The sequence below is a fragment of the Rhinopithecus bieti genome, unplaced genomic scaffold (assembly GCF_001698545.2).
Source record: "Rhinopithecus bieti isolate Rb0 unplaced genomic scaffold, ASM169854v2 scaffold_18153, whole genome shotgun sequence".
Classification (NCBI taxonomy): domain Eukaryota; kingdom Metazoa; phylum Chordata; class Mammalia; order Primates; family Cercopithecidae; genus Rhinopithecus; species Rhinopithecus bieti.
The window spans coordinates 2,545,357-2,561,232 of NW_016809139.1; the positions used below are offsets into that span (position 1 = coordinate 2,545,357).

General features: G+C 42.2%; 1 protein-coding gene across 1 annotated transcript in view; it reads left to right on the forward strand.

Moving 5' to 3' along the window:
• Positions 1–15,876, forward strand: part of HSF2BP (heat shock transcription factor 2 binding protein) — a 64,980-nt gene that overhangs the window by 21,594 nt on the left and 27,510 nt on the right. The window contains exons 5-6 of the mRNA XM_017888662.1: positions 3,849–3,998; positions 6,766–6,898. Coding sequence (XP_017744151.1) covers positions 3,849–3,998; positions 6,766–6,898 — 283 coding nt within the window. The remainder of the gene's footprint in view (positions 1–3,848; positions 3,999–6,765; positions 6,899–15,876) is intronic.

Genomic DNA, 15,876 nt, shown 5'->3' on the forward strand with positions numbered 1-15,876 from the left:
TTCTTCATTCTGCTTTGTATACCTTTTATTTCTTCCGCTTGCCTTCTTGCGTGGCCAGAACTTCCAGCACTATAGCACTGTGCTGAATTAGAGTGGTGAGAGTAGATGTCTTTGCCTTATTCCTGATCTCAGGGGAAAGTATTCAGTCTTTCAGCATTAATTATGATTTTAGCTGTAGGTTTTTGCAGATGCGTTTATAAAATTGAGAAAGTCAGCTGGGCGCAGTGGCTCAAGCCTGTAATCCCAGTACTTTGGGAGGCTGAGATGGGCGGGTAATGAGGTCAGGAGATCGAGACCATCCTGGCTAACACAGTGAAACCCTGTCTCTACAAAAAAAAATACAAAAAACTAGCCGGGTGAGGTGGCGGGCGTCTACTTGGGAGGCTGAGGCAGGAGAACGCATAAACCTGGGAGGCGGAGCTTGCAGTGAGCTGAGATCCGGCCACTGCACTCCAGCCTGGGCGACAGCGCGAGACTCCGTCTAAAAAAAAAAAAAAAAAAAAAATTGAGACAGTTCCCCTCTATTCCTAGTTTGCTGAGTTCCTTTTTTCTTTTTTTTTTCTTTTTCCCCAGAGACAGGGCTTCACTCTGCAGCCCAGGCTGGAGTGCAGTAGTGTGATCATAGCTCACTGCAGCCTTGAACTCCTGGGCTCATGGGATCCAATTGCCTGAACCTCTTGAGTCTGTAGGCATATGCCACCATGGCCAGCTAATTTTTTTTTCTTTTTTTTAAGTTTTTGTAGAGATAGGGTCTTGCTGTGTTGCCAAGGCTGGTCTCCACCTCCTCTCTCTTGTCAAGTGAACCTCCCACCTTGGTTCCTTAAAGTGCTGGGATTACAGGCATGAGCCACTGGTCCTGACTAAGAATTTTTTATTTTTATTTTTTTATCATGAGTGAGTGTTGGATTTTGTCCAATAAACTTTTAGAACATTTCCATCACTTATCTGTGGCAGTTAGTCCCTGCTGTCTTGCACAGCCCCAGGCAAACACTGATCCACTTTCTGTCTCTTTAGATTTGCCTTTTCTGAATAGTTTGTAGGAACAGAATTATATAATATGTAGTCTTTTGCGTCTGGCATACTGTTCTGAAGGTTTATTCGTGTTTTATTCTTTTTTATTGCAAAACAAGATTCCATTGGATAGATGTATCACATTTTCTTCATCCATTCACCAGTTGATGGGCGTTTAGATTGTTTGTAGTTTTCTTTTCTTTTTCTTTTTTATTTTATAGATACAGGGTTTTGCCATGTTGGCCAGGCTGGTCTCGAACTCCTGGCCCCAAGTGATCTGCTCGCCTTGGCCTTCCAAAGTGCTGGGATTACAGGCGTGAGCCACCTTGCCTGGCCTGTTCCAGTTTTTGACTGTTATGAATAATGCCACTACAAACATTTGTGTACAAGTTTTTCTGTGGTCATATGTTTTCATTTTTCTTTTCTTTCTTTTTTTTTTGAGACAGGATTTCGCTCGGTCACCCAGGCTGGAGTGCAGTGGTGTGATCTCCACTCACTGCAGCCTCTACCTCCCAGGTTCAAGCAATTCTTCTGCCTCAGCCTCCTGAGTAGCTGGGATTACAGGTGCGTGCCACCACGCCCAGCTAATTTTTGTATTTTTAGTAGAGACGGGGTTTCACCATGTTTGTCAGGTTAGTCTTGAACTCCTGACCTCAAGCAATCCACCTACCTCCACCTCCCAGAATGCTAGGATTACAGGTGTGAGCCACCGCATCCGACCCTGTGATTCATTTTGAATTAATTTTTTTTTGCATATGAATATTCAGTTGTTTTAGCATCAGTTGTTGAAAAGACTATCCTTTTTCCATTGAATTGCATGGGCACCTTTGTTAAAATCAATTTTTTCAGTTTCACTGATCTATATGTCCATCCTTATACCAATGCCACACTGGTTCTATTTTGGTAGTTTTATAATTTGTTTTTTCCTCTAAATCATGCACTGTTAGTCTTCTAACATTGTTCTTCTTTTCAGACAACTTTTAGATATTCTGAGTCTTTTGCATTTCCATAGAAATTTTAGAATCAGATTATCACTTTGTACAGAAGTCGGCTGAGATTTTGATAGGGATTGTGTTGATCGGTTTGGGAAGAATTGACATCCTACCAATTTTTGAACATGGTATATCCATTTAGCTCTTCTTTACTTTCAGTAATGCTGTGTAGTTTTCATTGTATAGGTCTTGCACTTTAAAAAATTATTCTTATTTTTGATGTTACTGGGAATGCTATGATTTTGAGGTTTTTTTTTTTTTATATTATTGTACTTTGTGTGGAACCCTGCATTGGGGAATATCCTCCTGCACCTACCAAATGTGACTGTAGTGAGGAAAGTCCTGCCTGGTTATTCTCAGTAGTCTTTTTGTGGTCATGCAGAAAAACTACCATACCCTGACTAATTGAGATGCAGACTGCTTAAGTTGTGAGAAAAGCTAGAATTCCAAAAGGAAGTGCTGTGACGTAGTTTTCTTCATGTGTCACCATGATTTGTGTTCAGCTGCATACACTGGAAGGATGAATCTAGGAGTCCAGATTGTTGTTATAATGAAGACATTGAAAACTCAGAGTTGACAGGTCACATGATGCAGTATTAGCATGTGCCAGAGGTTCAGTGGCCGTTTTTTTCTTAAATACATGTGTGTATATATGTATGAATGTGGATGAATCTCTGTGTGCCAAATGCATTGTCTCCAGGTAACTATGAGCGAGCCACCCTAATCCGAGTTACGAGGTCAACAGTATTGATTTGTGGCCCCAAAGCTCTCTTTTTCCTCCAGGGGGTGAAAAGCCCTGGAGGTGGCTTCCTCCAGGGGTGGAAATGAATTTGACTAGGGTTTTGTATTTTCAGTTTTGTGTTATTAAATCAGGAAATACTATCACCTTTTAAGGGAATTTTAGGTACCTGGTGCTGGTGGTTGGAGAGGACAGAAAGCCCCACATCACTCCAGTAGTGCACTCAAGGTGAATCCTCAAAGTGTGCTTGTGTTGTTCAGGAGGGCCATCAGGATGGCCATTCCCTGTGTTTCCCTTGTGAAGAGAGCCATGGCGGAGACTTAGCCAGCTACAGGTCACCTCAGACACTGCTGGTGGGAGAGTAGGAAACTCTTCCTAGCCTCCATCTTCTTGTTAGACTGGCACTGGCTTGCTGCACCAGGGCGTGAATAGGACTCCCAGCCTTCACAATTCTTTTTGCCCCTCCTCCCATCTTTCCTATCTGGTCTTAGGTTTTAGGTTTTCTTTCCCTGTTTAGCTTCACAGATTATATTTTATATTTACTGGCACTTGTGGCAATATTCTCATGAGGACTTAAGGATATGTTTATATAGAATGAGTTTTTCTAAAGTACTTCTTTTTTTACAAATCCTGATGTCCAAGTGCCTTTTATTTGGCGTCTGCCTCTGGCAGATGGTGTTTTTTCAATGGAGTGAGCCATTTGGAGGAGGCAGTCTCCTGTCTTAGAAATGTTGCTCTCTGGGTAAACTGCTTTGTGAGGTTGTTTTTGTTCAGAAGCCTCGGTTGGTGCTGGTTCTGGGTATAGTCACTTGGGGCTTGAGATATTTCATGTAGTTACTTAAAGTAGATGAATTCAGCTCTGTGGGTTTATCAACCATAATATAGTAGTATGTTCTTTCCTCAGATATTTCTCAAATGTTTTTGCCTTTGAAATTTCTTCTGAAGATATAGATTATGACTCTGTTAGGACTGGCTTTCATTTGCAGCTATTTTCTATAATTATACATGCATTTCTTTAATAAATACCTTTGTGAAAGAGGAAATGTAATCAAGATACGTCAAGGTTGAATGCTATTATTTATTTTTCGATTTTGTTTTGCTTTCAGGAGAAACTGGCTCTTCGACAGCAGCTGAATGAAGCGAAGCAGCAACTCCTGCAGCAGGCAGAGTATTGTACAGAAATGGGAGCAGCAGCCTGTACCCTCTTGTGGGGCGTCTCCAGCAGTGAGGAAGTCGTCAAGGCCATTTTGGGAGGAGTAAGTATGGTCATTGGGCTCTCTAGATATTGTTGATTAATGCTTGTATAACTTAGAGCATATAGCTTATTAAGGCATTTAAAGACTAAGTCCCTATCTTTCCATTTTCTTTTGTTCGTTCATCAGCTAGTTATTGAATACCTGTCGTATGTGGTTCATTGTAACCTGATGCAAAGTGAATGAAATAAGCTCCCTTCTCTCCAGGAGACCTTGTGGTATATGTGGACATATTACCACTTCAGTATTAATGCTTTATATGTGTTTAACAAGATCAAAAGTGCTTTTATATATATTATCTCTTGGTTAATATAGTATTTAATTTATTGAATATATGTTCTCTAACATATATACATGTATGTAGATGTGTGTGTTTGTACACACACACATGTACATATAGATGCAGTTGAACCTTGAGCAACATGCAGGTTAGGGGCGCTGACCTCCTGTGCAGTCGAAAACCACATAGAACTTTTGACTCTATGGTTGGCTGGAAGCCTTACTGATAACATAAATAGTTGATTAACACATTTTTTGTATGTTAGATCGTCATAAAGATCTTCACCCTCATCATCTTCAAACTGAGTAGATTGAAGAGGAGGAGGAAGAGTTGTTGGGTTGGCCTTGCTGTCTAAGGGGTGGTAGAGCTGGAGGAGGTGGAAGGGGAGGCTGGGGTAGCAGACACACTCAGAAACTTTTACTGAAGAAAATTCTTGTGTAAGTGGACCTGTGCAGTTCAAACCCTTGTTTTCAAGGTTCAACTGTGTGTGTGTGTGTGTGTGTGTGAGAGAGAGACCGTGTGTGTGAGACTGTGAGCGTGTGTGTGTGTGTGACCGTGTGTGTGTGTGAGCATGTGTGTGTGAGCGTGTATGTGTGTGGTAGCGTGTGTGTGAGAGACTGGGAGCCTGTGTGTGACCATGTATGAGGGTGTGTGTGTGAGCTTGTGTGTGTGTGAACGTGTGTGTGGGGGTGTGTTTGTGGGAACGTATGTGTGTGTGAGGGCGTGTGTGTGTATGTGGAGCGTGTATGTGTGTGAGGAGTGTGTGTCGGAGCATGTGTGTGTGTGAGCGTGTGTCTGTGTGGGAGCATGTGTGGGAGCACCTGTGTGTGTGGGGGGGAGCATGTGTGTGTGTGTGACCGTGTGTGTGTGGCCGTGTGTGTGGGACCATGTGTGTGGGCATGTGTGTGTGGGAGCATGTATGTGTGGGAACATGTGTGGGGGGGAGCGTGTGTGTGTGTATGTGGGAGCATGTGTGTGTGTGTGGGAGCATGTGTGGGTGGGTGGGAGTGTGTCGGGGAGCGTGTGTGTGGGTGCATGTGTGTGGGGGGAGCGTGTGTGTGTGTGAGCATGTGCACGCACATGTATGCATGCGTGCGGGCGTTTATCAGGGAACTTCATGGAAGGGTATACATTTGAAATGGGCCTTGATGAATAGGTGGAAATGGCAGAAAATGGGTGGGTTTGTTTTAGGACAGTGAGTACGTCAGTTGACACAGTGGAGAGTTAATGTAGTAGAGTAGTGGGAGATAAAGCTTAGACGTAGGTTGGGATGTGACTTTGGGACCTTGAATACCAGGTTGATGATTCATCCTGTAGGTGGTAAGACTGGATTTCCCCTAAGGGTTTTTCAGTAAAAGAGTGATAGGATAAGAGCAGAATTTTAGGAAGATACACCTGACAGTGAGTGAGGATGGATTAGGAGGTGGGGTTGTGGCACATCGGGTCTAGACAGGGTGACTGATGAGGTGGTCATTCTAGCTGGTCTGGCTGGAGTAAGCTCGGCCCTCTGCAGGGGAGATGGGAAAGAAGGAGCATGTATGAGAGCCATGGCAGTTGAGGCAGATGTGATGGCCGGGCAGAGTGTGTACCTGAAGGGGACAAGAGGAGCCAAAAAAGATCGGTGTTTGACTCTGGGAGCACGGCGTGATCATGACTGGAAATGAAGGTGAAGGGGGGGTGTGTGGCAGGAAACCAGTGGGAAATTACTTACTGCTAATAGAAATAACAGTTGTGTTTGACTTTAGGTGGAAAGACTAAATGTGTTTTTAAAAGTTTGTTGAGCTTTATTAGGTTTAATTTACATGCTGTAAGATTATAAATATACAATTTAGTGGTTTTTAGCAAATTTCTAGAGTTGCATTAACCATCACCACAACCCAGTTTTAGATTATTTGATCATCCGTGAAGTTTTCTTGTATCATTTGTAAATGCAAATATTTCCATTTTTTAAACTGGGTTAAAATGTGCATTGGTTTTACAATTCTTCTTCAGAACTCTAGCACCCCGAAGGAACTATCACAGAGGTTCAAACCTGGAAATGCTTTTTGCCAAGTGATGAAGATTGAAACTACCGGAGGAGCCAGTCTTTACCTCTTTTACATGTTTCCATTAAGATTTTGTTTTTGAAAAAAATTATGCTAAAGGTTTGAACACCTCTGGTTTAATGCCCAGAACAAATAGACAGCATGTTTTCGAGTCTATTTTAATTACATTTTGAGTGAATTCTTCCCGTTTTCTTTCATCATCATGTACGTTTGTCCTGTTTCATGTATCTGCGTATGAAGAGCCCACCAATCTTCAGGGTAGTTTTTGTTGCTCCTGCATGCCTCAAGTTGCTTTCTCTGTTCTTTTAATGGGAACTTTTAACGAGGGAATAGATTTTATAATATTCTATAATTAAAACTAGAATCTTCTGTATCCTGAACTTTTAAAATGTTTTCACACTAGTGTCTGTAAAAGGATATGACACTTTGATTTCCAAACTTTCAGGATAAAGCTCTGAAGTTTTTCAGCATCACTGGTCAAACAATGGAGAGTTTTGTGAAGTCACTGGATGGTGATATCAAGGAGCTCGATTCGGATGAAAATCAGTTTGTTTTTGCTCTGGCTGGAATTGTAACAAGTAAGTGCAGGCATACCTTGGAGATATTGCATGTTTGGTTCCAGACCACTGTGATAAAGGAAATATTGCAATAACAAACGAGTCACATGAAGTGTTTTGTTTTCCCAGTGTATATACAAATTACGTTTATACTGTAGTCTGTTATATGTACAATAGCATTATGTCTAATAAACAATGTACAAACTTTAATTAGAAAATTCTTTATTGCTGAAAATGCTAATGATCATCTGAGCCTTCAGCGAGTTACAAGTTTTTGCTGGTAGAGGGTCTTGCCGTGATATTGGTGACTGCTAACTGATCAAGGTGGTAGTTACTGAAGGTTGGGGTGGCTGTAGAAATTTCTTAAAATGAGGCAACAATGAAGTTTGCCACATCGATTAACTCTTCCTTTCATATAAGATTTCTATGTAGCGTGTGATGCTAGTTGATAGCATTTTTTCCACAGCAGAACATCTTTCAGAATTGGAGTCAGCCCTCTCAAACTTGTCAACTAGGTTTATGTAATATTTTGAATCCTTTGTTCTCATTTCAACGATGTCTTAGCATCTTCACCAAGAGTAGATTCCAACTCAAGAAACCACTTTCTTTGTTCTTCCATAAGAAGCAACTCATCCGTCGTTTCTGTCACCATGTCTGTAGTTACTTACTCCACTGAAGTCATGAACCCTTCAAAGTCATCCATGAGGATTGAAATCAACTTCTTGCAAACTCCTGTTAATGTTGTTATATTGACCTCCTCCCATGAATCATGAATATTCTTTTTTTTTTTTTTCTGTTTTTTTGAGATGGAATTTTCACTCTTGTTGCCCAGGCTGGAGTGCAATGGTGCGATCTTGGCTCACTGCAACCTCTGCCTCCTTGGTTCAAGTGATTCTCCTGCCTCAGCCTCCTGAGTGGCTGGGATTACAGGCATGTGCCACCATGCCTGGCTAATTTTCTATTTTTAGTGGAGACGGGGTTTCTCCATGTTGGCCAGGCTGGTCTCGAACTCCTGACCTTAGGTGATCCACCCGCCTTAGCCTGCCAAAGTGCTGGGATTACAGGCATGAGCCACTGCGCCCAGCCGAATCATGAATATTCTTAATGGCATCTAGAATGGTGAATCTTTTTAAAAAGGTTTTCAGTTGACTTCATCCAGATCCATCAGAGGAATCACTGTTTATGGCAGCTGTAGCCTTATGAAATGTAGTTCTTAAAAAAATAGGACTTGAAAGTTGAAATTTCTTTTTGATGTATGAGCTGAAGAATAGATCTTGTTTTAGCAGGCATGGAGTCAACGTTACTCTCTTGGCACCTTTCCGTCATGGCTCTGATTGACCAGGTGCATTATCAATGAACAGTAGTATTTGGAACGAAATCTTTTTTTCTGAGCAGTGGGTCTCAACAGTGGGCTTAAAATATTCAGAAAACCATGCTGTAAACAGGTGTGCTGTCATCCAGGCTTTGTTTTTCTATTTCTAGAGCATAGGCAAGAGTAGATTTAGCATAATTTTTAAGGGCTGTAGTATTTTCAGAATGGTTAAATGAGCATTGACTTTAAACGAGCATTGACTTCAATTAAAGTCACCAGCACCATTAGCCCCTAACAAGAGAGTCAGCCTGTCTTTTGATGCTTTAAAGTCAGGCATTGACTTTTCTCTAGCAGTGAAAGTCCTAGATGGCATCTTCTTCCAATAGAAAGCTATTTTGTCTATATTGAAAATCTCTTGTTTAGTGCAACCACCCTCGGCAATGATCTTAGCTAGATCTTCTGGATAACTTGCTGCAGCTTCTCCATCAGCACTTGCTGCTGCACGTTGTACCTTTATGTTATAGAGACAACTTTTTTCCTTAAACCTCATGAAGCAAGCTGTACTAGCTTTCAGCTTTTCTTCTGCAGCTTCCTCACCCCTGTCAGCCTTCATAGAATTGAAGAGCATTAGGGCTTTTCTCTGGATTAGGCTTTGGCTTAAGGGATTTTTGATGATTTTTGATCTTCTATCTACAATACTTGGGCTTTCTCCATATCAGCAATAAGGCTGTTTTGCTTTCTTATCATTCATGTGTTCACTGGAATAGAGCTTTTAATTTCTATTAAGAACTTTGCAGTTACAGTCATAACTTGGCTGTTTGGTGCAAGAAGTCTAACTTTCAGCAGGTCTTAGCTTTGGCCATGCCTTCTTCACTAAGCTTAATCATTTCTAGCTTTTTCTTTCAGACGTGTACCTCTTTCTTTTGCTTGAACATTTAGAGGTCATTGTAGGGTTATTAACTGACCTAATTTCAATATTGTTGTATCTCAGGGAATAGCAAGGTCCTAGGAGAGATGGGAATGGCCAGTCATTGGAACAGTCAGAAGATTAGTAACATGTACTGATTAAATTTGCTGTCTTATGTGGGTGTGGTTCATGGTGCCCCAAAACAATTACAGTGGTAACATCAAAGATCACTGATCATGGATGACCATAACAGATGTAATAATAATGAAAAGTTTAAACTGTTGGAAGAATTACCAAAATGTGGCACAGAGACATGAAGTAAGCATATACTATTGGAAAAATGGCACCAACAGACTTGCTCAGTGCAGGGTTGCCACATTCCTTCAATTTGTAAAAAAACAGTGTCTGCAAAGCACAATAAAGTGAATGTAATAAAATGAAGTGTGCCTGTAATTCTTTTCAGCTGTAGTGACTGTTGTAGAGACTGGTGTTTACAGTCAGGGTTGAGAGTGTGTAAACATCTCTGGAGTGTTTTCAGATATTAACGCTGGGGAGCACCCTGGAGAATCTGATTCCATAGATCTGGGATATGTACCAATAGGTCCCAGGGGTGTTTATTTTGGAAAATCACCCCAGGTGATTCTGATAAATATCAGTTATTAATGAATGATCTGAAGGAAACAGATGAGTTTGCATGTTCTGCATAGTTATGTACCTTGACAGAAAAAAACAACTAAGTTTAGCTGCTTTTATTCAGAATCATAATTTTACTGTCTAGCTAGCTAAAGTAAAAGCCGTAAACTAAGCTGAAACTGAGCTCTGTGCTATTGTTTTAGTATAATTATATAATCCCAAAAACCTAAATTGCTTCTTCAGTAAAATTCTCCTAAAAGATAATAAAGTAAACCTTTCCCTGAGAGTTATGATAAAATTCCGTATCCGAACTGTCGTAAGGGATAAAGTCCAGGGACTAAATAATTTCTTAGTATAGAGGCCAGGCATGGTGGCTCATGCCTGTAATCCCAGCATTTTGGGAGGCTTGAGGTGAGTGGATCACTTGAAGTCAGGAGGAGTTCGGGACCAGCCTGGCCAACATGGGGAAACACCGTCTCTACTAAAAATACAAAAACATTAGCCAGGCGTGGTGGTGGGCACCTGTAATCTGAGCTACCCGGGAGGCCGAGGCAGGAGAATCGCTTGAACGTGGGAGGTGGAGGTTGTAGTGAGCTGAGATCGCGCCACTGCACTCCAGCCTGGGTGACAGAGCACAACTAAGTCTCAAAAAAAAAAAAAAAAAAAAAAAAAAATTGGTATAGAAAGGTGGAATGTACTAGTGAGTATTGAGACTCTTTGTTCTGAAGTCAGTGAAATGGTTCAATACATTGCTGTGACTTAGCCTTAAATAATGCGATTCAGAAAATAAGACTAAGTACAGAGTTTATTTGTGCACAGAGCTTGACATGGCCACTCAGAACCACCAACTTCAAACCAATGGGGTCAGGGTTCCAAGGTGAAGATTTCACTGATAGAGGCAGAGACAGAGAAGTTCCAGCAGGATTAGAACATTTTCCATACAAGACTAGTGTGTGTGCCACAGTGATTTGACTGTTTACAGATTGCTACGTTCCAAGGAGGGTTATCTGAGGAAGTCTTATCTCCAGCAGTGTGGTCTTAATTATTTACAGGAAAGAAAAAGACAGAATTTGCAGCCGCACAGCTACATTCCTCACAAGGGTTGAGATAATTTAAAGTCCCACCAGCTTTAAGTTTGAATTACTTAATTTCAGACTGTTTTTTTTCACATTGATCTTTAATCTCTGCTTTATTATTATTTTCCCATGCTGTTCTTAAGAAAATTCTCTGCTGTTAAAGAGAGAGAAAATTTTATTTTCCTTATGGTATTATCCTTCTTTTATTGAAATCCTAATGGGGCAGGTCCTGTGTAGACATTTGTTTCTTAATCCCATAAAACTTGATGATAGTTCTTGCGGGGTGGATGCTGAGATTGTGATGTTTTCTGGCTCTTACTCCAGTGCAGGGCAGCATTCTGCACGTTCATCTTGGCACCTACAGTTGTAGCAGGCTTGCATTGCCCTCCCTGTAAAAAAATTGTTTGAAGGTTGTCTTTTAACAGAAGGCATTTGCAAATTTAATGATTTGCGTTTTCTTCTCTTTGCAAGTGACCCCAAAGACTTATGACCTATGCGACTTGTCGTTTTGCTGGTTGTGGATTTGAGTTGCCTGAATTGCTGGCTGGCGTGCTGGTGAGGCCATGGGCTGAGAGTGAAGCTGCTCTGTTGGCCAGCAATCAAGCTCAGCGTGGCTTGGTTTTCCTGTGCTTGTGGTGGTTTACATAGGAACTCTTAGGAAGAGTTGGATAGTGGGCACTTGTATTTGCACGTTAATGAATTTGACTGGGAAGAATGTTTTATTAAAGTGCTGATTTGCAGAGTCCTTGGGGGCTTATGAGTCTCAAATACCAAGACTATTCTGTGGGGATAGGTAATAGAGACCATGGGTTAGCTGTCAAATGGATTCTTTTCCTTCTAAAACAAATGTTCTTTTTAAAATTTTACATACAGTGAATTCATTCTTTAGTTGTTTTTTTTTTTTAAACCTTTTTGCAGTTCTATAAATTTCTACGAAAGTGTACAGTCATTTACCTACCACAATTAGGTTGTGGAACTCCTATTCCTTCCCCCAGACTGCCTGCACCCCATCCTTCTGTAGTCCAGTTCTCCACTCATCACCAGCCCAAGGCAACCACTGATTTTGTGATTTGTTCAGTATTTTACCTGGATTTTTTTTTTCTACCTTGTATGGTGTCCAGCATATGCCCCAGGTGAGCAAGTGCTTGCTTCATGTATCTGCTTGGAGGCTGCTGCCTTTCCTCATTTTTCAGATTGGTTGGCTGGTGTCCAGCCTTAGCTCTCTAGTGTATTCAAGAAAACCTGTGATTTTGGTAAATTATCTCTCCCTCTGCCCCCGGAAAGAATGGGGTAGCTGTCACCAGTTTTCTGTGTCCTAAGCTGAAGCTGGAGATCAGGAATTTATGTAAACATTGAAATTGTTAAATTTCCACCCAACTGTAGTCACTGTTGTTTGGTGACAGGTTAGTGTAGTGCGGAGGAGGTTTGGCCCAGCAGATTTGCTTCCTAGGATGTCAGTTCTCTGGACATCTGCAGGGTGGAATAGTAACATCTGCTCTAATTACTTTACATATTGTGAATCTTCTACTGAACCGTGATGAACGATAGCACATTGACAGCAATGTGATTGTTTCCAGTAACTTGGATAAGAAGGCAAATGAAGAGCATGAAAGAGATGGAAATCTTCACAGTCCTGTGAAGATTAACTGCTTAACTTGCTAGTGAAAACTTTTCTAAATGGTTTTTCTGTTTTTCAGTGATTTGAAAATCATGACTGTATTCCTTGTCTGTGGTTTATGTATTCAAATAATATTAGATAATAACTGCAGCATCAAAATTACTTTTTGATGATTGATACTTTGGGGGCAGGACTGGATCCAGCTTAGTCTTCCAGGGACCTTCCTAGTTCCAAAGTTACCAGCAGAGCACCTTTGTGTCAGTGACCATGGCTGTTCTTGGTCTGCCAGTCCTTCCTCCTCCACACACTCACACCAACACATGGAGGCATGTGGTGTGCAGAAAAGGCCAGGTGGGGCTTGAGGCCCTGTGTCCACTGCTGCTTCTGCCACTGACTAACCCTGTATTCTTGAATATATGACCGTCGGTTTTTGTCTTCTGAGAAGAGTGTGACACTCGATGACAATTATGGTATCCCAGTCCTAGAATTGTGTGACTCTGCCTGTGGAAGAAGAAGGTGCCAGTTTTGAGCTTCAACTTACTGGTCTTCTGGTGTCAGAGTCTAAGTCAGCAGTGAAGGGTCAATGAACGGGCATTTGGGTTGTTTCCACCTTTTGGCTGTTGTGGATAATGCTGATATGAGCATTCGTGTAGAAGTTTATGTGTGGATGTATGTTTCAGTTCTTGGTATCTACCTTGGGGTCGGAATAGCAGGGTGTGGTAACTCTGTTTAGCTTTTTGAGGAACTGCTAGACAGGTTTCCACAGTGACTGTACCGTTTTATGTGCTGGTGGCTGCCTTTCCCCATGTCTTCCGAACAGCCCATCTTTTTCTAGGTGTGCAGGAGTCCTTGTTGCTGTTTTTGGTTCTTTGAGCACCCATTTGTTTCTCGTGTACCTTGAACTCTAGGAGAGATCATTAGTGTGGTCCTGGTTTCCCCATTGTGGTTGAACCTCCTGAAAGGTGAGGTTGGTTTGGAGAGAGTTGATTTACAACTTGAGCACTGATGAACATGATTTTTTCCTCTTTTTTTTGGAATCATCCATTGAATCATCTGTCAGGACAATAGCTGAACAGAAACTTTTAAGACTCTAGGCAACAGGTAGCAAACAAATATAATTTGAGGCACTATAAGAAGGAAGACCACTCTGGAACCTTGACCCAGATGACTGCATCACCAGCCTGGTATTGACTCTGTACTTTTTTTTTTTTTTTTGAGACGGGGTCTGGCTCTGCTGCCCAGGCGGGAGTGCAGTGGCCGGATCTCAGCTCACTGCAAGCTCCGCCTCCCGGGTTCCCGCCATTCTCCTGTCTCAGCCTCCCGAGTAGCTGGGACTACAGGCGCCCGCCACCTCGCCCGGCTAGTTTTTTGTATTTTTTAGTAGAGACGGGGTTTCACCGTGTTAGCCAGGATGGTCTCGATCTCCTGACCTCGTGATCCGCCCGTCTCGGCCTCCCAAAGTGCTGGGATTACAGGCGTGAGCCACCGCGCCCGGCCTTATATTACCCGTCTTTTAACAGGTTGCTGTAGCTCTGATTGTTTCTGTTTCTAGGCTTCATGCTAGAGTTTCGCTTGGATCGCACCGCATGAGTACAGTATTAGCGTATTCTGGGGTTGTCTGTGTACCAGTGTGCTTTATATTTATTTTATATGTTTATGTAAGTATTTCTTTTTCCAGTGGGTTTTATACCCTCATTTTTTTTTTCTTTCTGCATGTTAGTGTGTTTTTCTTTCAGACTGAGGAACTTCCTTTAGCATTTCTTCTGAGGTAGGTCTGGTTGGTGGTAAATTCTCTCAGTGTTCGTTTGGGAAAGACTTTACTGCTCCTTCATATTTGAAGGCTGGCTCTGCTGGATATGGTGTTCTTACATGGTAGTTTCTTTCTTTCAGAACCTTGAAAATACCATCCCACTCCTTCCTGGCCTATATGCTTTCTTCTTCTTTCTTCTTCTTCTTCTTCTTTTTTTTTTTGAGACAGAATCTTGCTCTCTTGCCCAGGCTGGAGTGCAGTGGCACAATCTTAGCTCGCTGCAGCCCCCGGCTCCCAGGTTCAATTGATTCTCCTGCCTCAGCCTCCTGACTAGCTGAGACCACAGGCATGTGCCACCATGGCTGGCTAATTTTTGTATTTTTAGTGGAGACGGGGTTTCACCATGTTGGCCAGACTGGTCTCAGACTCCTAACCAAGTGATCTGCCTGCCTTGGCCTCCCAAAGTGCTGGGATTACAGGCCTGAGCCGCTGTGCCTGGCCTGGTCTGTATAGTTTCTGTTGAGAAGTCGCCAGATGAATTGGAGTTCCTTTGTTACTTGCTTCTTTTCTTTTGCTGTTTTTAAGTTTCTTTCTTTATTTCTGAATGTTGAGAGTTTGATTACTATGTACCTTTGGGTATACTTATTTAAGTTGACTTCTGGTGTTCTGTGGTCTTCCTGTAGCTGGATATTTATATCTTAAGTTTTGGAAAGTTTTCTGTTATTTCTTTGAATAAGCTTTCTACTCCTTACTGTTGCTCATCGCCTTGTTGAGCACCATAATTCTTATGGTCTTTTGAGGTAATTTTCTATATCTTGTAGGTGACCTTCACTCCTTTGGTTTTTTTCTTCTCTCTGTGTTTTCAGATAGCCTGTTTCTGAGCTCAGTGATTCTCTGCTTGATCCATTCCACTGTTGAGAGCCTCAAATACATTTTTCAGTTCAGCACATGTATTTCTCAGTTCCAGGATTTCTGTTATGATGATGATGATGATGATGAAGATGATGATGATGATGATTTTTTAGAGATGGGATCTTGCTCTGTCACCCAGGCTGGAGTGCAGTGCAACCTTGATCTCCTGGGCTCAAGCAATGCTTCCACCTCAATCTCCTGAGTAGGTAAGACTACAGGTGATCACCACAGTGCTTGGTTAATTTTTTATGTTTTTTGTGGAGATGGAATCTTGCTATGTTGCTGAGGCTGTTCTTAAACTCCTGGCCCCAAGGCCCCTACCTCAGCCTCCCACAGTGTTGGGATTACAGGCATGAGCCACTGTGCCCAGCAGTTTGATTGTTTTAAGTTCAACCTCTTTATTAAATTTCTCTGACAAATTTCTGAATTACTTTTCTATGTTGTCTTGGAAACCACCGAATTTCCTTAAAACTACTGTTTTGGGGCCAGGCGCGGTGGCTCAAGCCTGTAATCCCAGCACTCTGGGAGGCCGAGACGGGCGGATCACGAGGTCAGGAGATCGAGACCATCCTGGCTAACACGGTGAAACCCCGTCTCTACTAAAAACTACAAAAAACTAGCCGGGCAAGGTGGCGGGCGCCTGTAGTCCCAGCTACTCGGGAGGCTGAGGCAGGAGAATGGCGTAAACCCGGGAGGCGGAGCTTGCAGTGAGCTGAGATCTGGCCACTGCACTCCAGCCTGGGCGACAGAGCGAGACTCCGTCTCAACAAAAACAAAAAACAAAAAACAAA